This window comes from Pristiophorus japonicus, chromosome 7 (assembly GCF_044704955.1).
Source record: "Pristiophorus japonicus isolate sPriJap1 chromosome 7, sPriJap1.hap1, whole genome shotgun sequence".
Lineage (NCBI taxonomy): Eukaryota > Metazoa > Chordata > Chondrichthyes > Pristiophoridae > Pristiophorus > Pristiophorus japonicus.
In genome coordinates this window covers 27,980,346-28,006,230 of record NC_091983.1, presented here as the reverse complement: position 1 = coordinate 28,006,230, position 25,885 = coordinate 27,980,346, and the positions used below count along the sequence as shown (strand labels likewise).

General features: G+C 43.1%; 1 protein-coding gene across 5 annotated transcripts in view; it reads right to left on the bottom strand.

The window, feature by feature from the left end:
* Positions 1–2,175: 2,175 nt before the first annotated feature.
* Positions 2,176–25,885, bottom strand: part of dst (dystonin) — a 647,938-nt gene continuing 624,228 nt past the window's right edge. For 3 of the 5 annotated variants that reach the window (XM_070884881.1, XM_070884882.1, XM_070884878.1), the window contains 10 exons: positions 23,275–23,437; positions 21,882–22,036; positions 21,539–21,613; positions 17,386–17,403; positions 16,836–16,953; positions 13,148–13,216; positions 12,222–12,415; positions 11,567–11,677; positions 4,071–4,194; positions 2,176–3,304 (listed from right to left, as the gene is read on the bottom strand). In XM_070884881.1, coding sequence (XP_070740982.1) covers positions 3,030–3,304; positions 4,071–4,194; positions 11,567–11,677; positions 12,222–12,415; positions 13,148–13,216; positions 16,836–16,953; positions 17,386–17,403; positions 21,539–21,613; positions 21,882–22,036; positions 23,275–23,437 — 1,302 coding nt within the window. In that variant the 3' untranslated portion in view covers positions 2,176–3,029. The remainder of the gene's footprint in view (positions 3,305–4,070; positions 4,195–11,566; positions 11,678–12,221; positions 12,416–13,147; positions 13,217–16,835; positions 16,954–17,385; positions 17,404–21,538; positions 21,614–21,881; positions 22,037–23,274; positions 23,438–25,885) is intronic. The other 2 variants (XM_070884880.1, XM_070884879.1) reach the window with 2 other exon arrangements.

Here is a 25,885-nt window from a genome sequence, read left to right as displayed (position 1 = left end):
ATCTAGCCTACTCCTACTTCTGCATTGTTTAAATGCACATCCCCATGTCCTCTTATGGATGAAGTTTGCTGAAACCCTCTGTGCATTTATTTGGCTGCAAGGACTTGTCGTTCCAGTTTTGACCTAGAATAGGAAGGGGAATGCACATGGAAACCAGTTACTTTTTTGGGATGGTGGGGCAGAAAGAAGTGGATGGTGATGAACAGCGTCGAGACCAGGGATTTCAATCAATGGCCTGTGGCTGTATCGAACTCACAGGTCTGGAAATCAGGCCCTCCAAGCCAAAGCAACTCAGTTCTGTTGTGCTTAGATCTCTTACACACTGGTTTGTTCTGTGGGGCCAAAGGCTTGGAATGAGCTTAGGATTGTAGCCTCGTGAGTGCATAAATCCAATATCAGAAGACCAAGTATCCACACCTTGAGATGTATGTAAATTAATAGAAAAACTGAATTAAATTTATATGAGTCAATAGCATCCATATAAACAGTGCATGAAGACAAAAATCTTGGATGGCCTGGGTCTAGGTATGGCCTGTACAAGCCAATCAGAAATCTGAGGAGAAATTGCCCCTTTTTATAGCCCCGTTAGCACCTGGGGGAGGGGGGCGCTACCGCCTCCCGGGAAATTGCTCTGGAGGTTTGGGAGACGCGGCCCGGGGTTAGCATCCTGGCCGCTGCGCAACTTGCTATGACATCATTATCGTGCACTGTGACCCCTCAGCGCCCGCCCCTTAATGCCCCGTGGGGGAAATTGCAGGTCGTGAAGCTGGTGGGCATCCACTCACGGGGGGCTGCTTAAAGGCGAGGCCTGCATCGACCCGGTCCGCCATCTTTGTGGCAGGCCCGACCATGGCGGCCCTAGCGTGGTCCCGTCTTGGGTGTTGGGCTACTGGCCTGGTTTCACGCCACACTGGCACCCACCAAAGGGCGAGGCAGAGTGCGCAGCAGCCCTCCCCTTTAATGGGACCCAGCGCCGCGCTATCACCCCCAAAGGAAGCGGAGCGCTGGAGGCAACATTCCGTCCAATTCCAGGTCGGGGGTGGAAATTCTGGTCTGGGCAATAACCCGGAAGGTTACCGCCCCCAATCGGGCGCTGGGCAATTTCACACCCCCCTGATGTCAGGTACAGAAGAGTCAGTGCTCAGGACATTCTACCCCTGCTGGTAGAAGGACAAGGTATAGCAGCACGGAGCTGAGAGAGACAAGCTGCCGATTGCACCATCGCCTGCAGACAAGGGGTCAGCTTCCACATGTATGCTGATGCCACCCAGCTTGACCCCTCCACTGCCTCTGTCCTGTCAGAATGTTTACCTGACATCCTGTCTTGGATGAGTAGTACTTCACTCCAGCTGAAAGATTGACCCTTCATCACAAATTCCATTCTCTTGACACTGACTCTGTCCTCCCCAGCCAAGGTCTCAGGCTGAACCTTATTTTTCTATGTGATCGTGAAACAAACTTCCGACCTTATATCCTCTGTATCAGAAAGACAACCTACTTCCACCTTTGAAACCTCAACTGCCTGCACCTCGACCTCAGCTCATCTGCTGCTAAAACCCTCATCCATACCCGTGGCCACGTCCCGGCATGAATATTTCAGTGCTCTCCGAGCCGCCCTCCCCATAAACTGCACCTCATCCAAAGTGTATTGCCCATATCCTATCTTTCCTGGCCTCTACCCTATCCACCTCCAACCCTCTCTCCCGAATTCTTCATTCCTCTGACCTTTTGCTCATCCTTCACTTCTTTTGCCCCAACTTTGACAGCTGTGCCTTCAGCTGCCTAGACCTCCACCCTCTGGAATTCTCTCAAGACCGTGCACCTCCGTTAAGCCCCTCTGAAAAGTTCTCCGCTTTGACACTCAGCGTCCAATTTTTTTCCCTTAGCGTCTTGGGACACTTCCATGTTGGAGGTGCTATATAAATGCAAGTTGTTGCTTCACGTGTATATTCAGTGATCACAAATCTGCAATCTTGGCGTGGACGAAGTGAAGCACAGAGTAGAAACTGTTGTAGTCTGAAAAGAATGCTTTAATAAGCATTTGGAAGAAACCCTTCTAGGTCAGTCATTTTACTGCCATAAGCCTACAGTAAATTACCATTTGCTTTATTAAATAAAGAAAGAAATGTTCTTGCATGAAGGATTGCTGTAAAGTAACAAGTAGGGATGATTCAGTTTGCGACATACTGCAAGCAACTTTGCTTTAATACAAAATGGGATCAATGGTACAATTATCTTCCACTCAAGCAAAAGAAAATTTCACATTGACATCAACACACTTCATACTTATATATTAATTATCATTAGTACAAATGACTTGTGGGGAGGGCAGGGGAGTTTTTAACAATGGCAGTTTGATCCCAGCTAAATAAAATGGCACAAAAATGCTGCAGGATTTATTAATTTTTTTTTTTTAAAGTGTCTTAACAGCCGGCGTAAGTGTGTTAACTAAACAGTTGAGAGTAAATTCAGTTTGTCACATTAAGGTAGTGCTGATTGACTTTTTACATCCCTTTTCACCTGGGACACAGACATTTGCTTTGTGTTTAATTTGAGAAAAATCAGCTTCCGAGCAAAATAAAGATTATTTAACAAAATTCAGCATTGCCTCATTGAGTTGTGCATGAGGTAATCAGAGCTGTTTGCAAACCATGGAGTCATCTGCCTGCTTATTGACAAGACACGTTCCTGGGATTTTTTGTTTTTTTCAACAGTACATTCAGAAACAGCTTTCAGCGATAGTTACCTAATTCCACATTACCATGTAAAAATATTAGTTTAACTTATATCTTTCTTAAAAGCTCTTTTTAATTTTCCCCCCAGAGGATATGGCATCAACAAAAAAAAAATGAACAAAATAATTATTCACATAAAATAACATACCTTACAAGACAAACACACAAATAAGGCCATTCTGCAGCATCAAAAGTCCACCTCTTGCAATATTTCACAACAGATTCTACAGAATATTTTACATCCCAAGGACTGTACTATCGAAAGACATGGAGAGTGCCACGCAGTCGATCGCACTATCTTTTGGAGGCCGAGCTCAGTTTGCTAGCCGCCGGGGACCTCCTTGACGGTGTCGGGATTTTCGAAGGTTTCGTTGAAGATGGCCGAGATCCTGCTCGTGACCCTGATCTGCTAGCGTCAGGTACTGTCTCTGAAATATCCGAGCACACAGACTGGATATCTGAAATGTCGAAATCGGAAGCATCGCTCCCACGGCGACTACTGGCTCTGCTACCGGTCTTGCTTCCTGCTCGGCTCGTGGGGCGACTTGGGGCTTTCCTTGACTCCAGGGCTAGAATTTTAAATATATATATATTTATTTATTTATACACGCAACTCAAGTTAAATAAATTTTGTTTTACCCGCAATTATAAGATTCAAATAATCTTGCACCAGATTTACCAACACCTCTGACCTGCATTAAAAGTGACACAAAGGGAAGCGATTGAGACAAATTGGTCACAGCAGATAAATATGCAGATTTGGAAACTCGCTTCAGGAAATTTAACAGATTTTTTCCCTTTGGCATGTATTGTAAAATTGTGAAAACCTAGCCCACGATTTCCTGATAAACTCTCCCAGTTTTGCCAGGAGCTCAGAAGCCCCTCCCACCCACTGCCCTGAAAGGCGTTGACTGTTGATTGAGGGATGGTTCCACAGGTGCTAGTCACCCACCAGCAACATGCCCACGTGATCATTGTTCATTTGTGCGGTGGGAAAGGGGGCTTCAGGAGCGCATTCAACTGTGGAGAGAAATTTAGCTCAATACAATCCTGTTCTCATCCACATGCATTTTGCTAAACAGATGTCAGCGGGCAGTGATCAGAATCGGGAACCTAGACTGATTTCCATCCCCACCTCCTCTCCCCTCTTTTAGTTCAGTCATGCTCAGGCCCATTACAACACTTCTTTTGTTAGTTTGACTGAGCTCAAGTAACTCGGACATCAAACCTGGGACCTTCCAACTTTATACAGCTTGGTATCATCCTTGGCAAGCTTCAAAGTCTATTCTATGAACATAGAAACCGGTAAGATTACAATCACCATAGAACACTCACCCGTTACTTGTGACCTCCCCCTAGAAGGAGGCGTTGGTATTATATTGCTCTCGTCTCCAGAGTGAAAACTCTTTCCTGACAGATACCCAGGTGGTCGCAGTTTGCTTCCCTGGATGGGAGTCACCTAGATCACATTACATAGAGAACTGGATTAATATTTTCCTGCTGAGGTGCAGCTATTTTTGAGGTATGGTAGATCGATAAAATCTGGATAATGCATAGGACTTCTTGAAATGTTGATCCCTTTCCCACAAAGCTACTCTATTCCTAGCATGAAAGTATATCAGGCCTTTGATGTTGTCTTATCTAGGCTACGCAGCAAGCACAATTTAACAAGGAATTATATACACATCAGTTAAGCTTGGCAGTGACTGGCTATATCCGATAGACGATCAGATTTGTTGTCAATTTTCTTTCTAATTTACTGCTCAAGATATATTAATGCATGTGAATGTCAGAATAATGATTTGTTTGGGATAGAGAATATGTAATATCTTCCTGCTGCTTCAAAGGATTAACCTTTACTTCTGGCTAATTAACACAGTAAGTAACTTAACTCGGGAGAGAAAAGGTCATACTAGGAGAACGCAGCTGTGCACTTCTCCCAATGTCAATGGCACTGTAATATAAAGAGGGATGGGGGAGGTGATCCAGAGACCCAGGTACATAGCAGTCCCACAATCTTTATGGTCTTGGCATCTGCCGTTTTGTTTTCTGCATTTCTATAGCGCCTTTCATGACCTCAGGACCTCCTAATGCACTTTACACCCAATGAATTACGACTGGATTGTAGTCACTGTTGTGATGTAGAAAATGTTGCAGCCAACTTGCACACAGCAAGCTCCCACAAACAACAATGAGGCAATGACCAGTTAATCTGGCCAATGACAGAAAGATTGATGGCACAGCAAGTAGTGTAGACGGGAGCATAAAATTACAAAGAGCCACTGATGGATTAAGTGAGCGGGCAAAATTTTAGCACAGGTAAGTGTGAGGTCATCCATTTTAGACCAAAAAAGGATAGATATGACTATTTTTTAAATCGTGAAAAGCTAGGAACAGTGGCGGTCCAAGGAGATTTAGAGGTCCATGTACACAGATCACTAAAATGTAGTAGTCAGGTACAAAAAATAATTAAAAAGGCTAATAAAATTTAAGTCTTTATATCTAGAGGGCTAGAATATAAAAGGGGAGAAAGTTTTGCTGCAGCTATACGAAGCCCTGGTTAGATCACATCTGGAGTACTGTGTACATTAGAAAGGATATATTGGCCTTGGAAGGAGTACAGCATAGATTCACCAGAATGTTACCAGGGCTCTAAGGCTGAGAGGAGCGATTACATAAACTGGGCTTGTATTCCCTGAAATATAGAATGGTAATTTGATTTAAAATTTTAGGATTTTGAAAAGAATTGAAAAGATAGATAGAAATATTTTCCGCTGGTGGGAGTCTAGGACAAGGGGATATAACCTTAAAATCAGAGCCAGGCCATTTAGGAGCAAAGTTAGGAAACACTTCTTCACATAAAGGGTGTTAGAAGTTTGGACCACTCTCCCACAAAAAGCAATAGATGCTAGCTCAATTCATTATTTTAAATCTTGAGATTGCTAGATTTTTTTGCTAGCCAAGGGTATTAAGGGATCTGGGGTTAAGGTAAATGGAGTTAAGACACAGATCAGCCATGATCTTACTGACTCGGAACAGACTCGAGGGGCGGAATGGCCTATTCCTGTTCCTGTGTTCAAGTTGAGGCTTGAATCCACAACCTGTTGACTCAAATTCGAGAGTGCCACCCACTGAGCCACAGATGACATCAGAAACAATGCAGAGACAGGCTCCCTCCTATTCCCCAATTAATCGCAGATTCCCACCGAGCCTTAAGTTGGAGTAGCAACAGGAAGTTAAGATAAATAGGAGAGAGCAGCATGCAGAAGGTCTGTGTTTGAGCCCCGCTCCCCAGAAACCCAACCATAACTATAAACCAAATATCATTTTATATAATAACCAAAAATAAATATAATGACCTACATTGGCGTTCGGTTAAGCAACACCTCAACTTTAAAATTCTCATCCTTGTTTTCAAATCTCTCCATGGTCTTGCCCCTCCTTATCTCTGTAATCTCCTCCATCCCCACAACCCTCTGAGCTCCTCCAATTCTGGCTTCTTAAGCATCCCTGAATTTAATTGCTCAATCATTGGTGGCCGTGCCTTCAACTGCCAAGGCCCTCAGCTCTGGAATTCACTACCTAAACCTCTCTGCATCTCTCTCTCCTCCTTTAAGATGCTCCTTAAAACCTACCTTGACTAAGCCTGTCCTAATATTTCCTTATGTGGCTCGGTGTCAAATTTTGTTTGATAACGCTCCTGTGAAGCGCCTTGGGATGTTTTACTACGTTCAAGGCGCTATAAAAATACAAGCTGTTGTTGTAAAAGCAAGTAAAGCACACTTTACTTGAATTTATCTTCTGTGAGGGATGCAGAAATACCTTGATCAAAGAATGACACTGAACAATCTGTCTTTTCTCTGCTTCTCACTGTGCGTCACGCAAACCTCGGTAACTTATATAGCACAAGCCAAGGTTTAAAATAAATTGTCGCAGGGCTCTGATTGGAATAATCAGATGTTCTAACCACCCACTTAGTCGTGAGCTTTGCTTGCAGTCCCAGAAATGGATGTGAGCGTGAAGGCCTTTTTACTGCAGAGATAAAGGAGCAGGAGGAACAACGGCTCAATGACTTCAATTCGTTATTAGCTGTGGCCATCTCGGTCCTGTAATAGAAGGCTGCTTTTGGAGGCTTGGTTCCCATTTTCCCTTCCTGGAATTCTCATGCATGGCAAAGTCATGGTGGAGAAAGAACGTCGAATAATTGACCTTCATTTTACTTGGTTTAAAATACCTAAAGTAAACAGACAAAAATAATTCCCGAGTGTTCTGAGCTTTAGTGACAAAGCTTCTCGAGTTTGGGAGAAGATGAAGAGGGACTGGTAACAAAAGTAATTTAATAACCTAAAAGGTGACCACTGGGGGGCACCCTTACTGTGCAGGAAAAGAAAGAGGACAGGACTCTATCCAAACGCCTCTTAAAAGGGACAAGCCGAGACACCCCTGTGATTCCACCAGCCCTCCTCTCGCCCCCCACTTCCATTAACACACTTTACAACCATTCATAGAACACAATGAATGTCAAAGTGGCAGGAAATATTTTTAAACCTCATTTTTATTTCAACAGTCTGCAGAGGAAGTGCTTTAACAGTACTAGCGTCATACATCCCTTCTGAGGCAGGGTATAGATACACCACACCTAATGAGTAGCTTTGATCCCTGCTTTCAAAAAGCAAAGCACCAGTGTCTGCAAAGGGGAACGGCTATTGTGTGAAGGGCTATTTTAGTCTGGCCTCAGGTGGGCTGAACTCAAAGCCCAGCTCAACAGTCCAACTACATGTTAACATCGCTGGTCTGAAAAGGGTTTTCCCCAGCATCGCGGAAGGTCTGCACAAAGAACTGGAAGATCAGACATGATTTCAGGGTAACTGCATGCGTGCATATATTGCTGCAAAGTCACATCCACAGTGTTGCCCAATCTGTCCCACATTGAGCACAATGGGACCGTTATATTTTAATGCAAGTTGTTCTGAAATATAAGTAGGGCATCAGCATCACACTCGCTGATCTTCATTTAATGTCAACACAGCCCCGAGATGTGGGCCACAAACTCCGGCCTCGCTCAGTCCGGACAGAGTGCGCACGGACCCGGCAAGGTCTCGCAAAAGCCAGTTTTCAGGGCCAAAAACCGGCTTTTCCGATCTGTCAAGATTTCTCTGTACAGATCCTCCGCTTCCCTGGGAGAAGGACATCCGCGCGGGAGAGATTGGGCTATTTGCTCATCTCATGCCCAGCGAATGTCCTTCAAATTTTTACACCTGGTAAAAGCAGGCACATAGCTTACTTTTACCAGCGTAAGACTTTTAAAACATATAAAAATTAAATTTAAACACTCACATTAAAAACCCTGTCCATTAAGGTAAGTTTATTTTTAATTCCAAAAAATATATTTTTTTCTAAAACATTTAATTACAATGAATTTTAAATGTAAGGTGTTTAATTAATTTATTTATTATGCTGCGTTTCAGTATTTTAGGATTTTTTTCTCATTGATAGTAATGGGAGTCCAGACAAACAGAGCTCCCATTTTTATCAATGAGAATACTGGATTGTGATTGGTGGTCCAGGCACATGTGACTCCAGCATGTACGTACGTATCGCGAAGTCATCTCCCTGTGCACTGCGTAGCGAATCTAGGCCTCCAACCGGGATCTCTACTTTCCTCCGGGACCACCAGGTACTTTCATAGATTTTTTCGGGTCGGAGGCATTCGTACGAAGGAAGCCTCCGACTGCAATTTCCACCCCCCCCCCCCCATATGATGTTACATTTGAAGCTGACTTTATGCTCACTATGCATCTGGTGACTGCAGCGATTTTTACACTGCTACCAGACTCCAGGCCAGATGTATTCAAGGTCCGTGACTTTGGAGCATTGCTCTCCCCTTCTTATTATCTTTGAGCGGAGAGTCAGCAGACTCTGACCTCTGTAACCCCTGAAATATTGGTCTTCAGTGGCTGTAACAAAATGGAGTTCACCTGCTTGATATTAAAGTGCCACTGGCTGCAGGAGTATCATCTGATGGTCATTGGTGGCACACTGTCCATGTAAAAGTGCCTGCAGGTTGGATGGAGCCCAGGGACTGTGACAATCCACCAGGACACCTGTACAAAGAGCAACTCGTGCTGTAGTATTTTGGAAATTTCAATTTCACCAACGTGGCGGCAGGGAGAGGTTTTGATGCAGTTGGACTAGTTTAAGACTGATCGTAACAACTGCAAGAGGAGACGTTCATCCCACTGGCCTATCTCAGCCTCAAACTACAAGCAGGTAGACGCAGATATCTGAAACAAGAAACAGAAAATGCTGTAGAAACACACAGCTGGTGAATTGGCATCTGAGCAGGAAATGGGCAATTAATGTTTTTTTACATGAACCCTTCTTCAGAACTCAGTTTTGAAGAATCCTCCACACCCAAGCCGTTAACCCGAGTGATCTCTCCACAGAAGCCGACTGACCTGCTATACTTTTACAGCATTTTTTGTCTTGTGTTGCTCCGTGCTGATCTGTGACACCACTCAGTCCTCCATGCAAGTGCTTTTTTCCCAACGCTAATCTTTCTGTCGACAAACAGCTTGCTCCATGCACAGCTAACCTACACCTACAGGTCACCACACAGATTCATAGTTTGATATACAACAGACAGTGACCAACACATTCAGCACCTGAAGCTTTGGGTTGCCTTCGCACAGCTAGCTCTGTAGTTTTCACAAGTGTATTTTACATACGGATCCAGAACTCTAACTTCCAGTAGATTTCAAACCAAATTTTAAGAACATAAGCAATAAGAGCGGCAGTAGGCCATTCGAGCCTGCTCTGCTATTTTAGTTATTTTTCCAATAATATATTCATCATCCCATGTCCTTTTTCATGCTGGGGTACAGTTCCCCATGGGCTACCAGCACTCTGGCAACATGCAGCCATTCCTGATGTTTGAGTCTAGGCAATAAAGGCCATTTAACTGTGGGAGAGGGGCATTATATGGGAGCCTGATCTTGCCATCATCTGCCAGTTACAAGTAAAAAGCAAAATAGTGTAGATGCAGATATCGGAAACAAGAAACAGAAAATGCTAGAGAAACACACAGCTGGTGAACTGGCAACTGTATGGAAAATGGGTAATTAATGTTTTTTTTAATGTGAACCCTTCTTCAGAATTCGGTTTTGAAGAATCCTCCGCACCCAAGCCGTTAACCTGAGCGATCTTTCCACAGAGGCCGACCGACCTGCTGCACGTTTACAGCATTTTCTGTTTCGTGCTTACACGTGCACACTTGCCAGCACACAGTCCCAGAGAGTGAGCAACAAGTTGTCTTATTGTTGCCCCCTCAGCCCAGGCACAACGCATCAACTGGTCACATGATCAGCTAACACAGTACAGACTGAACCCAGGTCCTGCCTGGTCCACACACACACAGCTCCAAACACTGATATTTAACTGAAGGTTCGAAATACTAATTGAGTTGGAAGGATAAGCAATTTCTGCTACGCCCTTTTAAGTTGAGTATTTTTTTTACACCCATACACCTGGCATTTCTGTGAGATTCTCTCGATCTGCGGATGTAATTTCAGCAGAAGATTGGTAGACACCGCCAACCTCCACCGCTCAGAGAAATGGGACAAATGGCTAAATGTGGCCAATTGCTCTGTGCCGCCAGGCTTGGGTTTCCACCGAAGTTGCGGCGGAAGATCAGGAGAACCCACGTGGAAATCCGCCCCCTGACCAACCCCACCCGCCACGTATTTGCAGAGATCTAATGGTGCAATGCTGAACTGGTTTCAGGAAGAAAATAAACAACCCCAGGAAATCTGCAATCACAGAAGCTACATCAGAAAGTGTAACAGAGAATGATGACCCAGTGTGCAGTGCGCAAACAGCAAACTGCTCGGTCATGCAGAGAAGCTTTTGAGATAAGAAAAAGAGAAAAGCGTTTCGGAAAGCCTGACAGTCACATGTTGCCCTCCGAACACTGAAACAAGATGAAATGAATGAAGAGGAGCGAGTGTTGCGAGATCAAGGGCATTATAAAGAGAGAAGGCTGGGAGAGGAAAAATGAACGCTAGATCCTAGAGGTCAGGATACGGAAAGGAAGTGCTCAGCAGAAGTATGGGGAAAAAATCTCAACTACTTCCTAGTGTTCCAGATTAAGTAAATAATCACAGGGCTGTAACAAGGCCTCTTTTTCAGGATTCAAAGTTTGAAATATTCTTTAACCTGGACCGTGGAATTCAGATTTCTCCCATACTAAATATGCAAATGATAAAGCTCCACTTCATTAACAGATCAAAAATGTCAAACCCTCAACTTCCCCTCCCACCAAAAAGGAACGCTTAATTGGTTGTATCTGCTTTGCTTTTATTGCAAAGTGAACTTCAACTATAAGGTTAACTTCAGTCACCTAATCTCGCAGTCCAAAATGTTTATTTCCAGCAATAGATCTTTAAAAATACATTACTGAAGTACAAAGGTCTTCAATCATGGACTGCTGTCGCTGCATCTTTAGTGCGTGCACTGTTGCTATGTAAACTGATTTAATCCACTTTTTTGAACGGCGATGGAAAATTTTCTGAGGGGTTCACAAGCGTGCTTAAAGTTCACCATTTGCCACTGTGTTTCGGTTTCCACATCACAAATTATTATGTAGGGTAGAGAGACAAAAAAAATTTGGAATCCTGAAAAACAGCACAAAATTCTTTCCAGAATTATCCAAGCCACTAAAGCTTTGTTACAGCCCTGGCTACGAAAAGCTAACTAAACTCAAGGCCAAAGCAATGTACAGTAAATTGACCACTACTGGTTTCTTAGACTGGGAGTACTTCACCGTACTGTACCTCTGGAGATGGGATTCGGCGTTCAGGGGACTCTGGTGACTTATAAGGACTTGATGTTTTGCTGTTTGTCAACCATGGTTTATCATAATTGCGGATTAAATGTTGGGGTGTCTGTATGAAACAAGGATACATTGAAAATGAATGGAAATTAAGACAATAAAATAAAATGATCAGGAATAAACAGTGTCATGGAGGAGGAAAAGTAAGTATGGAGGAGTAAAATTAAAAATACAATGATGAAGAACCACCCCCTGTGACTTCTTTTAAATTAAGAGTCAAAGGGAGTGAGATTAGTGCAGTGACCGACGGCATCTGGCATGCATTTAGCTTCCTGTGATGGGTTATTGGGTTATAGCGAATGCACGCTGGCTAAAACTTCACAGCCAATCCCTCACATAAAAAACCCAACATAACAGAAACCTGAAACAAATGTTAAGGCGGCTATGGTAGTGTAATGAGATGGGCAGTAATGTAATAAAATAGCAATGTAAAAGGAGATCGCGACAACAATGCAATGGAGCAACACTCAGTCGTTAACACAGAAGCAGTAGCCTGAGCTATGACTTGGGGTTAAAGTAACAGGCTCGCTAAACTCTACGGACAAAAGTAATCGCAGGGTGGACCTTGAGCTGAATTGCGTCGCTCTCAACGTTACCTTAGGAGGAGTACTTGTAGCAGCGGGTGGAACAGTGACACTCGGACTGGCGCTAGAAGTTGACCGGTTGGGAGAAGCGGCCCTTGACGACGGCCGTGACCTCCGACCCCGCGATCGGAAGGCAGCCATGGACTGACTGGTGCCCTCGGGAAGAATGAACTTCTCTCGCAGCTCGACATTCGTTCTGCCCTTCGCTGAAAGAAAGAAATGGAGCAAAAGTTCAAATTTAAATCATCGGCTGCATCACGATCCAGCACCAAACTTGCAATGACAAGGTGAAGTGTGGAAATAAAAGTGAACAGGAGGACTAAAATGTAGTAACAGGATGATGAAACGATACTGAAATCTGAATTGATAGCCTATCCATACCAGCAACAGAACCTGAGACAGCAGCACTCAACATTTGGGCTGGAGTATGTATGCAACATGACATGAATTAGCCCAGCAAATTTGAAAGGAAAAAAAATTAAAATTCTGATAGTATCAAAGGTTTCAGTTCAGTTTCATATTGTGAAGTACGCAAGAGTTCGGACTCCATTAACATCATGCAGTCAGTTCAAAAAAACCAGGGACCCACTAAAGCAAACCCAATTCCAAAAAACTTGTGCAGAAGCTGAAAACAGCACACCACTTTCAGGCAGAACAGATGTGTACATTCCACTTAGGAGGATGCTATAATATCATACAAGGTGACCACTTACTTGCAGTGAGTATTACTGCGGGTAAAAGAAAAAAGTCATATAAGCAACTTCACATGCGTTTCAAAATGGGTGATCATTCTGTATTTGGTTAAAAAAACTAAAAGCGCATTGGATTACAGTTTTTTTTTTAAACACGAAAAGCCTGCTGTAAGCTGCTAGGAGGGTTAAGCCATACAGAATAGGAAAGCACACAGGTAGGAGGAAGAGAGACAGAGGATTGCCAACCTATAGGAGACTGACTGGTAACTGAAGAGTTTGAATCCGAACGCAACATTTTACTCCCATGATGATGAACTAGAAGAAATGATAAAGGGATCGCATCACATCAAAGGAAATGGAGAATAAACTTTTAGTAGGAAACAGGACTAAGCACATGTTGGATAAGACCAACACCCGAGAAAACATTTAAAGAATTCAGAGCTCATTTCAAATAACATCAATAAACTTATAATTATTCCACAATACTCAAATCATGAGTGCAAAATAAACTTTCATTTTTGCTGATAAAGATTTCCAATTACATTTTTTGCCATGTACTTGTTTACAAATCAATAAATTCCTCCACCCTCTCCAGTGAAGTTGGTGACTTTTGGTGGGGTATAGGGCACGGGCAACCCGTACTACTTTCACCCAAGTGGACATTCTTTGAGTTTGAGCTCAGACTGAGTGTGTCAACTGGCTACTAAACCACAACGGTGGACATTGCAGGCGAGGCCGATCTATTCCACACGCACAGTTTCCAGAGATCATCACTAGACAACGATCCGACTGATTTCCTCACCCAACCCCCCCCCATAGCCTGTTACGACTGAAGCCAATTGTAATGCTCGACCAACATGTAGGGTTGCCAAATCTCCAGGACTGGCCTGGAGTCTCCAGGAATTAAAGATTAATCTGCAGGACACCGCTGCGAGCAATATCCCGGGTGGGGGGGGGGGGGGGGCAGGGGGAATCATAGGAGCCGTAAAATCAATTGTATGTTGTTTTCATTTTCCCTGAGCATTTTCATTTATTAGTTGTAAAAATATTGGAGACGGGAAAATTGGGTAAAACATCCAATGGGACCCGTTCACTTTATATTTGGGGTGGGGAGGTGGAGTGTCTCCAGGATATTAGGAATGCTAAGAGAGAGTATGAAAAATTCTTGGCAAATAAAATCAAGCAAAACCCAAAGCTGTTCTATAAATCTATTAAGAGCAAGAGGATAACTAAAGAAAGGGTAGAGCCTATTAGAGACCATGAGAGTAATCTCTGTGTGGAGGCAGAACATGTTGGTATGGTTCTAAATGAATACTTTGCGTCTGTTTTCACAAAGGAAAGGGACAATGCAGATACTGCTATCGAGGAGGAGGAGTGTGAAATTCTGGATGAAATAAACAAAGTGAGAGAGGAGCTATTAAGGGGTTTAGCAGTTTTGAAAGTGGATAAGTCCCCAGGCTCAGATGAAATGCAGCCCAGGCTACTGAGCGAAGCAAAGCGAACCTGAGGACTGGGAGAATTTTATAATTCAGCAGAGGAGGACAAAGGGTTTAATTAGGAGGGGGAAAATAGAGTATGAGAGGAAGCTTGCTGGGAATGTAAAAACTGACTGCAAAAGCTTCTATAGATATGTGAAGAGAAAAAGATTAGTGAAGACAAATGTAGGTCCCTTGCAGTCAGATTCAGGTGAATTTATAATGGGGAACAAAGAAATGGCAGAACAATTGAACAAATACTTTGGTTCTGTCTTCACGAAGGAAGACACAAATAACCTTCCGGAAATAGGGTCGAGTGAGAAAGGGAACTTAAGGAAATCCTTATTAGGCGGGAAATTGTGTTAGGGAAATTGATGGGATTAAAGGCCGATAAATCCCTGGGGCCAGATAGTCTGCATCCCAGAGTACTGAAGGAAGTGGCCCTAGAAATAGTGGATGCATTGGTGATCATTTTCCAACAGTCTATCAACTCTGGATCAGTTCCTATGGACTGGAGGGTAGCTAATGTAACACCACTTTTTAAGAAAGGAGGGAAAAAGAAAACGGGTGAGTCTGACATCAGTAATGGGGAAAATGTTGGAATCAATTATTAAAGATAAAATAGCAGCGCATTTGGAAAGCAGTGACAGGATCGGTCCAAGTCAGCATGGATTTATGAAAGGGAAATCATGCTCGACAATTCTTCTAGAATTTTTTGAGGATGTAACTAGTAGAGGGGGACAAGGGAGAACCAGTGGGTGTGGTGTATTTGGACTTTCAAAAGGCTTTTGACAAGGTCCCACACAAGTGATTGGTGTGCAAAATTAAAGCACATGGTATTGGGGGTAATGTACTGATGTGGATAGAGAACTGTTGGCAGACAGGAAGCAGAGTCGGGGGTATGATTAAGAAGTTTTCAGGTGAAATTAAAATTGGCTATATGGTTGATAATGAAGAAGAAAGTCATGGATTGCAGGAGGATATCAATCTGCTGGTCAGGTGGGCAGAACAGTGGCAAATGGAATTTAATTCAGAGAAGTGTGAGGTAATGCGCTTGGGGAGGGCTAAAAAGGAAAGGGTATACACATTAAACGGTAGGCCACTTAGAAGTGTAGATAAACAAAGGGACCTTGGAGTGCATGCCCACAGATCCCTGAAAGTAGCAGGCCAGGTGGATAAGATGGTTAATGAGGCATATGGGATACTGGCCTTTATTGGCCGAGACATAGATTACAAAAGCAGGGAGGTTATGCTTAAATTGTATAATACTTTGGTTGGCCACAGCTGGAAGACTGCACGCAGTTCTGGTCACCATATTATAGGAAGGACGTGATTGCACTGGAGAGGGTGCAGAGGAGATTTACAAGAATGCTGCCTGGAATGGAGAATCTTAGCTATGAGGACAGATTGGATAGGCTTGGGTTGTTCTCCTTGGAACAGAGGGGAGACCTCATTGAGGTGTATAAAATGTTGAGCCTGGATTTAGTAGATAGCAAGAGCTTATTTCCCTTGGTGGAGGGTCAATTACGAGGGGGCATAGGTTTAAGGTGGTTGGTGGAAGGTATAAGAGGGGATTTGAGGGGAAGCTTTTTCATGCAGAGGGTTGTGGGTGTCTGGAACTCACTGCCTGGAAGGGTGGTGGAGGCAGAAACCCTCAGCACATTAAAAGGTGCTTGGATGGGCACTTGAAGTGCCATAGGGTTACGGACCTAAAGCTGGTAAGTGGGTTTAGACTGGATAACCTCTTGTTGACTGGCGCAGATATGATGGTAAGTACTTCCGGGAATCTAATACGGCCAGAGCGATCTCCTGGAGTAGTTTCGATCGCTTTGATTGGTCGGAGAGGAATTTCCCCAGTTTTTTTTCCCCCAATTGGCCTGGGTTTTTATTTATTTTTGCCTCTCCCAGGAGATCACATGGTTACAGGTGGGATGGAGTGTAAAATGTTGGGATACATGGAGTATCGCAGTTGTGTGGGGCGGACTGTTTGGGCCGGATGCTCTTTACCTAGCCGCCACCGTACATTGTTCATAGGTTTATATGTAACCTTCAGGGCTGCTGACCGAAGGCTGTGGGGCTCTTTGTCAGCCGGCGTGAACACGATGGGTGAAAATGGCCTCCTTCTGTGCTGTAAATGTCTATGTTTCTATGAGACACGTTGGGCGATCAATGGCGGGAGTGTGCGGTAGGAGGCGAGAGGTCACGTGATGAAACCTCCAGGAATACATCCACCCGCAGTTGGCAACTCTACCACCATGGCGCATTCCTCACTGGTCCACTGATGGCCTGTTTCAAACCGCACTTGCCTCAAGTACCTCTCTCACTATACAAATAGCTAGAAATTCCATTAACATTGCAAACAGGCAAGAGTGCGATTATCTTGCGAAGAGTCAGCAAGAGCTGGTGCTATCGAAGCAGGTGATTGGCACAGCCAAACCAAAGTATATTTCACAACTTACCTCTGCAGGGGTCGTTTTTCACCAAAAACTCATCCAGCGCCATCCAGCCTCCTCCGACTCGAACCATAACCGTACTGCGCAGGATACGGACTAGCCGCAACTGCTGAGAGTCACCGAACTGCAAAAAGGGCAGCAAGAAACACTTGAGCAGAAGTTTCACCCAAAGTGGGAATTTAAAAAAAAAATCATATTGCTAATGATTTTGTTTTCCAATTCATTATCATTCATTTTATGTCAAGCACTCATTTTTGGCAGTTGCAAGCATTATTTCTCCCCCAACCCCACACCGTCTCCTTCTTTTACGCAGCCGATTTGAAAAGGTGAAGAACAATGAAAAGGAAACTGAGCAGTGCAAACTTTTACTTTTATAGCAGCAGAAACACCCCAAAAGATGCCCAACATTTAAAAAAGAAGCCATCGGGCGACAGACTGGAAAAAGGCTCTCCGTTTCCGCCTGGTTTAAAGTCTAAAAGCCACAAAGCAGCAGTTACTGGCCCGCAGCACACAGCACAACAGGTAAAACACATCAGACATTTATGTCGTTCTGTACCTGATTTCCCAGGAAGAACTAAGACATGGAAGAGAATATGAAGAGAAAGGAAATTAGTCACAGCAGCTTTGGTTTTGAAAAATAACAGTGCTCTTAAATGACTGTATATTCATTTGCAAATTGAATTGCTGATTTTCATACAAGTAAGGCCAGTACAGAACCTGGTAAGGAGTCTGGTGACATTCTTGCATCGTAAGAGTATAAAACTATACGTTTTTATTCTTTTGATGGTTTTCTTTTTGCTTTCTTCCCTTCTTTTCTGAGCTAATATTTTATGTTGGGCTCCAGTTGCACAGGTGCTGATAACCCTCCAGTGCCTCACCCACGTGACCCCTTGTGTGTGTGCATGTGAAGCTAGGCAACAACTGTTGGCAGGCTCCTCGATTCTGCCGGGTATCACAGTTAATCCTGTTCTCACTGGAGATCCACACACAAGTCCGTTCCCAGTTATCAGGGGTTGCAATCTCAGGTGATTTATTGCTTCCTAGGAGACACCAAACATTGTCGTGGCTGTGGCTGTGGCTGAGATTGACTCTGTGCAGACGAGAAATCGAACAGTTCCTCGTTTGCATGACCTAACACCACTCAGGGGTGTGCATTTTGCCACTGGCATCAATTAACTCAAACACACTGCTAAAGGTAATGACATCAATTTGTTTTTCCCATGGTATATCAGTGAAAAATATTTCTACCTGTGTTTCACAGCAACAGAGAACCCTCAAAAAGAAAACCTTGCGAAACTTTGTTAATGCGAAAAGATACTATCACCTTCAGACAATACCGGCTGGATTTAGCTGGTAATTATATTGTTACAGTGGAATTGTTAAAGATACAGAAAATCTACTAGTGATTTCCTAACAAGTTCCCTGGCTCAGAAAATGGCAACACCAAACATACTGAAAGTGAACAAAGTTGTTCAACTACTGCTCTCTCAAACACACACCTCCTCCAGTCAGTGACCGGATGGAGAACTGTTTGCTGTAGTTTTGCTCATACCTGTACCTAGCATTTGGAAGTTACGCCCTGTTACATTGCGCTAAATGGGTCAGTATTGGGTTCAGGCAACCATTACAGTCATTGTGCACACTGCTAAGCATGAGACTGCACTCCACACCAAAAGGCATTCAGAGCTCATTACACCAATTGACTAGTGATGAAATTACTATAGAAATATGCTCCAGTCATGATGCATTAATACATTATAGGTAATGTACTATACAAGAGGGTGCGGGACAACCCTTTTTCAGGTAGGCTCATCCCGCCGTGCCCAATTGCAAAATCTGCAGCACACTATTGTATGTTTAGTGTACGATTTTCGCACAAAATGACACATATGCAATGTAACTGGCACATCATTCTATAGTTCAGGAACATTTATGCAGCATCTGTTAAAGTTACACTTTTCTTTCTGTAATTAGGAGCTTCCCAAAGAACACTGCAAATAATGAAGTGACACTCAACACAAGAAGCTAAGCAAACAATATTTGTGCATTACATTAAAACAAGAGCAAAATACTGCGGATGCTGGGAATCAACCAGACACGTTATCTCTGCTTCTCCCTCTACGGATTCAGCCTGATCCGCTGAGTGTTTCCAGCATTGCCTGGCTTTGTTTGTGTAATACATGCTGCATATTAAAGCTCATCCTACACTCAAAGGGTTAGAAAAATGATTGGTTTGTGATGAGAAACGACAGCCTGATCCCGTTTGTGACAGCACGAGGATGTCGCCTCGACACCAATACAAGACGGAATGAGCAGAGTGGAGAAAGAGAACTGGAAGACAATCCATCACAGCCCAGAGTGGAATCTCTGGAGCTTGGCAGGACTTTCAAGAGGCGCTTGGGATCTCTCCCTGAATAATACGAAGTGCTCAATCTGTGAGGTTACTGCATAATTTACAAGTAAAACATTTACTTTACCAAATGATGTTGAGATTTATAAATTGGAATGCTGGAAAGTCGGGTTTGAAATGGTGGGGGGGTGGGGGGGGTGCACGCGAAGGGTCAGGGTAGAACTTGGGATCATGGCCCCTGTTCTAATATTAGCTTTACTGAAGATTAATGAATAACTTAATAACTTGCGTTCGCAGCACAAGTAAAAATATTGCCATAATCGTCTCTACGGAGTGACTTTTTAAATGGATCAATTAAACAGAAAACTTTATGCAAGACTAAGAAGAAGCGAGGAAAGGAAACTCATAAGAGATATATGGGTGGGGGGGAAGAGGAGAGAAAGAGATTATCTTTATGCAAGTGAATTTAACAGGTAAGCAATGACATCTGGTGCTCACATCAATCTCTGTTGCTACGGGTTATAAACCTGAGCTCTCAGAAGGAAAAAAAGGGACTCGTCAAGGGGATTGTTAACATTTTTATGAATGAAGTTACAGCAATGCTGGTGGAATTTGAAGTTGTGTACGAGGTATAGTCCAAGGATTATTCAAGGTGTGTTGGGGCCAATGTTATGAGCTGAGGGAGGACAAGCTCAAATGCTTTGGCCCGCAGTGCAGCGAAACGAATGTTTAATCTGACAATCACTCAGCCCATGCTCAATACAAGTACATAGCACCAGACCAGACATTCAGAAATAGTGTTCTTTAATCATCCCCAAAGTCAAGATGTAGATAGGGGCAGCTGCTGTCCTTGATTGACTAGGTTCACAGCCTTATTTTTTTCAAGTTACTTTACTTTTTTGAACAACTTTTTCTTGGAAATTGGTTGGGAGGCAGCAGACAGAATAGCGATAAAGGGCATGTGCTCCGATTGGTGGGATGTTCACAAGATTAGCACAGACTGCCATTTAAGTGGAAATCTGTAAATTTGAAATAGGATGAAACAATTCTGATGAAAAGGGCATCAAACCTTGCTGTACATTACCAGCAGGCTCTGCTTGTATTTACAAGTTGCTTTGTTTTAAATATACACAATACAGATAGAATGTGGAGAAATTGTTTCCACAGGTCATTAACCAGAGGATGCAAATTTAAGACAATCGGCAAAACAACCAGTGGGAAGATGAGGAGAATTTGTTTTACGCAGTGAGTTATGATGTTGAATGCATTGCCAGAAAGGAGGAAGCAGATTCAATAGTAACTTTCAAAGGGGAATTGGATATACACTGGAAAAGGAAAAAAAATGCAGGGCTACGGGGAAGAGCAGGGGAGTGGGACTAATTAAATAACAATTTCAAAGAGCCGGCACAGGCACGATGGGCCGAATGGCCTCCTTCTCTGCTGTATGATGCTACAGTAGTACCATAGTCTCATTGCCCAAGGAAGGTGAATTAAGAAAAACAAGATTTGAATCCCATTTTGTCCTGCAGAGTTGTGACCTTCCTTGCTTTATAAAATGCTTCAACAGCATTTCCAAAGTTTAATTATACTTCTGAAGCTCTGATGAATTGCTGTGAATGATTAATTATTTAACGCTACAAGGAAAGGTTAAATGTCAATTTGTAAAGATTAACGGACACTTGCGACTTTTTTGAGCCTCTATATCGAAGCCATTCTCCCCTGTGCTCTGCTTCTGAAGGTGCTGGTTCTTGCTGTGATCCGATTCCATGGGTGCCAGGCCGCCTGTGCCACTTTACCCCAGAAATCCTGCTTATGCCCACTGAAATATTTGCTAAATATGGTGGCATAGAATCCTATTTCCAGGCAGCAGCCAAACTTGTTTTTTTCTAAAGTTTAATTGATTGGAATCAAAAAATACATTAGGCATTTCTAAAGGGGTAAATGCCGATATCAGCAATGGATCAACAGTTTTAATTTATGCCCAATGTTTCTTTAAATACAGTATCGCAATCATTCAAATTTACAGCAGTTGGCACTTAACTTGAATCTGTTTTTAGATTGTTTCCAGATTAAAGCTGATTAGTTGCTGCTATCAGTTCATAAAGTAAATGTTTAGTCATTTCCTTCTACAACCTTGGCATTTAACGGTGATTGCCATATAGAGCGCAAGATATAAATAATATTGTTTTAGTAGGAAGGTCACTGCATCCACAGCGTCTCTGGGTAGGCATTAACTGAAGCTACTTTTAGGCTCTCATTTTATGTTTAAACAATGCAAAGAACCAAAGCTTATAATTTACAGTGGAACAGATTATCGCTCAGCCCCAGCCCGAGGTATGGTAAAGATTGCAGCACTCACCCTGTATTTGTTCTCTCCAATCTGCTCCACCTGAAACCGCTTTGCGCATTTACATTTTGCTACTTGTCGTGTCACCTACAATAAAGTACAATGTGAGGTGGTAATGGCGAGTTGAGATTGAGGGCATTTCAGAGCATTGTAAAGATCATGCAGAGAAGCACCAGCAGTAAAATCAAATCTAAAATCGGTACAGAAATTATATAAACTATAATCAGATGGATTTCTTTAAAAAGCAGGAAAGGACTGAATGTCAGAATTATACAGCAGACTAAAATGGTCCTGCATCAAGTGTTGAGTCATTCCAGGATTTAAAGTTTAGCTTCAGTGTAAAATGGTAGTATACCTCATCCTCTATTTTGTCCGCATCGGTAAGAGGCTTGTAAGCATCCTTGTTTGGATGAAGCGCTGCCACAAACTCGTAATAATCGATGTAGCCATCTCCATCGCGATCAAATATGTCTGCCACCGCACTCATCTCCAGACGGCTGGTAGGAAACTCTGCCGAACACGCAACAAACATTTTCCTTTTAGTTCATTCTTTTCACATCATAATGTTCTTCTCGTCAGTTAAACAGTAATGTCATTTAGTTTCTGTACAAAAGCACAACCGATAGCGTTCCCATAATTATTAACTTCCTACCAGTTTAAGACCTAGTAAAGCTTGGGCTCACAATGGTTCAACGCGTGGTATCGCACGGGGCCGGGTGGAGCAGGGAGGTCATAAGTTCAATCCCCAGTCTGTGCCGAGCGATCAGATCTCAGCCAAGGTGACAGAGGAGGATTAAAAATAACCTCAGTGTCTCCAGGCTACAGGAAACTCAAAGATCCAGTGGGACGCTCACTCCCTGAGTGTTATCAGATAGCCCTGGCTGGAAAATAAGTGTGTGCGCATGTGTTGTGCATGTGACGATATCAGGTGAGGAGAAATCAGGTCCCGTTGTTAAATTTCCCTCCTTGGCTAACAGCAATCAAGCATATTAGAAAGCCACATGCACATTAGAGACAGCCAAACAAATTTTTACTCAAATATTTTAATTGATAACAAAATGTCATAAATGGCAATTTTATGCATTAATTTTACTTTTACTACAGCTTATCAGGGTAGAGAAGGAATTTAGTAACAGGTGTGCACTCATGCATTAGAACAGAGAGGTGATTTGATATAGGTATTCAAAATGATAAAATTAAAAGCAAATATGTTGGAACACTCAGCTGGGCGGCTAGCGACCATGGAGAGAAAGGGCAAGTTATATTTCAGGCGTAGACATTTCCATCAGGAATACTTCATTTTCCATTTTTGTTTCAGATTTCCAGCACCTGCAGTTGTTTAGTTGTTGCTTACATTCAAAATCACGAGGGAGTTTGATAAGGTATTTCCATCGGTCAGTGCGTCATTAGATATAAAGGTACAGGATTAGCAGTACTATACAACAACAAAGGGAGCAGTTAATGGAGATTTGTTCCCTTCACACAGAGGATTGGCAGGATGTGAAATACCCTATCGGGGGTGGAAGAAAAATGTAACAAGGTTTCGGGAAAGGGCAGGAGAATGGGGATTGTTCTTTCAGAGAGCTGGCAAAAATACAGTAAGCCAAATGACCCCCTTCTTCTGCTGTACAGGAGTATGTTAAAAGCGCTATTTAAATGCAAGGTGTTATGTTGTACCACCGGAGTATGATTCCAAGAGGCTTGAGAAATATAGAGGCGTGCTCTTTCATCAGTTTATCAAGACTCACTTGAGGAGAGGATTCCATCAATAAATTCTTGTCTTGTGATCTTCCCGTCTTGATCTTTATCAATGCGCCGGAAGAAGTCCATTACTCTGGACTTCTTGTGGTTCATCCATCGCATGTACCTCTTTCGCCAAACATCAAAATCAAAGTTTGCAAACTCTCTCAGCTGTAAGAGAATTGTAGTCAACTTACCACAAATTTCACTTTCGAAAAAAAAAAATAAAGCTTTGTGCATCTATAATCTCAATGAGATCACTTTGGGTAAATCCAAAGATTAGCTCCTTCCCCTTGAAAAATAATCCATGGGCACAAACCACCGAGAAAGACTTGGAAGAACAACCACTGTAGTGAGATACTATCAGAAACACAAAGCTAATTCTAGTCGGAGCAGGTCACAAGACCACCACTTTTTTTTTTAAACATTCCGTAAATATTTACGGCACAAAAGTTTTTGAATTTATAATATTTTTATTATGAAGTAAACAGCTAATTTGCCAAACAAAGTAAGCAAGCCCAACAAAGCATTTTAATTGCTCACTTATATAAACATTAAAATGTTCCAGTTGTATGATTAGAGTAGGTATTTGCTATGCATAATTAAACCCGTTTTTTTTACCAGTTTCAATCATTGCGACAGAGTTCGGCATACATAAATTAGTGGAAAAAAGGTCACTTATTGGGAAATTATCAGGGCTTACATCTATGCTGAATCTACTTTGCACAACATAGAAACATAGAAACATAGAAAATAGGTGCAGGAGTAGGCCATTCGGCCCTTCTAGCCTGCACCGCCATTCAATGAGTTCATGGCTGAACATTCAACTTCAGTACCCCATTCCTGCTTTCTCGCCATACCCCTTGATCCCCCTAGCAGTAAGGACCTCATCTAACTCCTTTTTGAATATATTTAGTGAATTGGCCTCAACAACTTTCTGTGGTAGAGAATTCCACAGGTTCACCACTCTCTGGGTGAAGAAGTTCCTCCGCATCTCGGTCCTAAATGGCTTACCCCTTATCCTTAGACTGTGACCCCTGGTTCTGGACTTCCCCAACATTGGGAACATTCTTCCTGCATCTAACCTGTCTAACCCCGTCAGAATTTTATATGTTTCTATGAGGTCCCCTCTCATTCTTCTGAACTCCAGTGAATACAAGCCCAGTTGATCCAGTCTTTCTTGATAGGTCAGTCCCTCCATCCCGGGAATCAGTCTGGTGAACCTTCGCTGCACTCCCTCAATAGCAAGAATGTCCTTCCTCAGGTTAGGAGACCAAAACTGTACACAATACTCCAGGTGTGGCCTCACCAATGCCCTGTACAACTGTAGCAACACCTCCCTGCCCCTGTACTCAAATCCCCTTGCTATGAAGGCCAACATGCCATTTGCTTTCTTAACCACCTGCTGCACCTGCATGCCAACCTTCAATGACTGATGTACCATGACACCCAGGTCTCTTTGCACCTCCCCTTTTCCTAATCTGTCACCATTCAGATAATAGTCTGTCTCTCTGTTTTTACCACCAAAGTGGATAACCTCACATTTATCCACATTATACTTCATCTGCCATGCATTTGCCCACTCACCTAACCTATCCAAGTCGCTCTGCAGCCTCACAGCATCCTCCTCGCAGCTCACACTGCCACCCAACTTAGTGTCATCCGCAAATTTGGAGATACTACATTTAATCCCCTCATCTAAATCATTAATGTACAGTGTAAACAGCTGGGGCCCCAGCACAGAACCTTGCGGTACCCCACTAGTCACTGCCTGCCATTCTGAAAAGTACCCATTTACTCCTACTCTTTGCTTCCTGTCTGACAACCAGTTCTCAATCCATGTCAGTACACTACCCCCAATCCCATGTGCTCTAACTTTGCACATCAATCTCTTGTGTGGGACCTTGTCGAACGCCTTCTGAAAGTCCAAATATACCACATCAACTGGTTCTCCCTTATCCACTCTACTGGAAACATCCTCAAAAAATTCCAGAAGATTTGTCAAGCATGATTTCCCTTTCACAAATCCATGCTGACTTGGACCTATCATGTCACCTCTTTCCAAATGCACTGCTATGACATCCTTAATAATTGATTCCATCATTTTACCCACTACCGATGTCAGGCTGACCGGTCTATAATTCCCTGTTTTCTCTCTCCCTCCTTTTTTAAAAAGTGGGGTTACATTGGCTACCCTCCACTCCATAGGAACTGATCCAGAGTCAATGGAATGTTGGAAAATGACTGTCAACGCATCCACTATTCCCAAGGCCACCTCCTTAAGTACTCTGGGATGCAGTCCATCAGGCCCTGGGGATTTATCGGCCTTCAATCCCATCAATTTCCCCAACACAATTTCCCGGCTAATAAGGATTTCCCTCAGTTCCTCCTCCTTACTAGACCCCCCGACCCCTTTTATAACCGGAAGGTTGTTCGTGTCCTCCTTCGTGAATACCGAACCAAAGTACTTGTTCAATTGGTCCGCCATTTCTTTGTTCCCCGTTATGACTTCCCCTGATTCTGACTGCAGGGGACCTACATTTGTCTTTACTAACCTTTTTCTCTTTACATATCTATAGAAACTTTTGCAATCCGTCTTAATGTTCCCTGCAAGCTTCT